Source organism: Hyalella azteca, unplaced genomic scaffold (assembly GCF_000764305.2).
Source record: "Hyalella azteca isolate HAZT.00-mixed unplaced genomic scaffold, Hazt_2.0.2 contig1717, whole genome shotgun sequence".
Classification (NCBI taxonomy): domain Eukaryota; kingdom Metazoa; phylum Arthropoda; class Malacostraca; order Amphipoda; family Hyalellidae; genus Hyalella; species Hyalella azteca.
Window position 1 is genome coordinate 40,735 of NW_025932020.1, and position 2,156 is coordinate 42,890.

The 2,156-nt window shown below is 44.9% G+C and overlaps 1 protein-coding gene across 1 annotated transcript; it reads right to left on the reverse strand.

Annotated features, from left to right (window-relative positions):
- Positions 1-396: 396 nt before the first annotated feature.
- Positions 397-945, reverse strand: LOC108682814 (putative proline-rich protein 21). The gene has a single exon (XM_018172054.1). The coding sequence runs from the start codon at positions 943-945 to the stop codon at positions 397-399; it is 549 nt and encodes a 182-aa protein (XP_018027543.1).
- Positions 946-2,156: the final 1,211 nt, after the last annotated feature.

A 2,156-nucleotide genomic window follows, 5' to 3' on the forward strand; every position in this document is an offset into this window, starting at 1 on the left:
TCAAATTAATTTTCAATTTTTTCATGTGTGCGTTACCAAAAAATTTACAGAACAATTTATAGTAGCCAACATGAATATTTCAGTTACTGCTTGACCAAGATCCTGGATGGAGTACTTTCATTATTGTTTAATTGCGGAGACTGATCTGATGAAACAACAATAGCCACAGAAAAGAGGACCAACATAATATTTTCAGAGGGAGAGAATATAACTAAACTAAAGCAATAATGGGAAATACGCACGACACAAAGGGTGCTATATTATATAGCGGCCGTCACGGCGCAGTATGAGCGCCGTTGCCGAGTTTGATGGTTGGGCTGAGCCGCCACATGGGCGGTGGGAGCTCGTCCTGCAATTAGCTTAATGGCCCCGCCGCACTAACGACCCCAGCCGACATCATGTCAAGAGATTTAGTGGAGTGCCCGCCATAGATGAGGGATGGATGATGGGAGATGTGATGGAGGCAATGGAGCAGAGGTCCTGGATGAGGGATGGATGATGGGTGATGAGATGGAAGCAATGGAGCAGAGGTCCTGAGTGAGGGATGGATGATGGGAGATGTGATGGAGGCAATGGAGCAGAGGTCCTGAGTGAGGGATGGATGATGGGAGATGTGATGGAGGCAATGGAGCAGAGGTCCTGAGTGCGGGGTGGATGATGGGAGATGTGATGGAGGCAATGGAGCAGAGGTTCTGGGTGAGGGATGGATGATGGGAGATGTGATGGAGGCAATGAAGCAGAGGTTCTGGGTGAGGGATGGATGATGTGAGATGTGATGGAGGCCATGGAACAGAGGTCCTGAGTGAGGGATGGATGATGGATGATGTGATGGAGGCAATGGAGCAGAGGTGCTGAGTGAGGGAGAGATCGTGGGTTATGCGATAGGGGCAGAGAAGCAGAAGCTCTGGGTGAGGGATGGATGATGAGAGACGTGATGGAGGCCATGATGAAAAGGTCTTTGATGAGTGAGAGATCGTGGGTTATGCGATGGGGGCAGAGAAGCAATCACCCTATTGAGGTGTTTGTCGCGCAAGACCGATCATGCACACAAATAGACAAAAATGAGTAGGCTCTGCATCCAAGGGAATCGTATATCGTCATGACAACCGGTCGCACAGCATCAATAAATGAACGTCAATGTCGCCATTATGATGGTCGGAAGAAAGAGCCTTGTAAGCGGAAACACGAACTACTACAGAGTAATGAAGTGTACTGAAGGAATTTATCGTTGAATAGAATTGATGATGGCCTCAGGGCAGAGTGTGTTCAATTTTTAGGAATTATACATGGCGATCCTGGGCAGTGGTCTGGATGAAGTATTGGATTTGGCTGATTTATATGAATGCAGCGGGCGAGCGGGAGTTGAAGCCTCATGCATTGGGAACAAACGAATTGCCAAAACAAATAGACTAAAAATGTAAAGATTTATTCTCTAGAGGGCGAAAAACTTCCCATAGTTCATCTTTTTGTAAACACCACAATCGTCTGAACACGACCTTCAATCGCAGAAAATATGATAACTTTAGTATAGAGCTCGAATCGTTGGCAAGCTTTCTTATTAAACAACGGACGTCAAAGTTCGATGTCACTCCAAATGGACTTTTACTATAGTTTCTAAATTCAACTGAAATTGTCTTCAAACAAACGATCTTTGGGAACCTTTTCCCTGTTAATGCATCTCACCTCGACATTTCTTATCTCACCTAAAGTGCATCTAAAGGCACCATCTTTTGGCCACGAAGCCTCTGAGCGTCGGCCTGCCGACCACCGTCCATCTCTTAGTAATCAATGAGCGGTCGAGATCACGCCTTGCCTGCTACCCGCGCGGCTCTAAACTTAACCAAGGGCGCACTAAACTGAGACAGAGACCGCACGCTCGGTCGTTTATAGCGTATTTAATTTACATGCTATTGTGCGCCGCTGAAAAGCGCTCGCTTGTTGTGCTTCTTTGAGATTCTTCTCGGAAGATTTTCTGATGTTACACTTTCTGTTGAGAACTCATGATAGATCGAGATTTTTATTTGCAAATCAAGAAAAAAATTCGTTGACTTGTGTATATATAGTAGATAGTTTTGCAGATTGTGAAATAGATTGGTGCTTTTCATTTTGAGAATTTGTTTTCTTAACGTATTGATAAATGTTGAATAATATTTGCT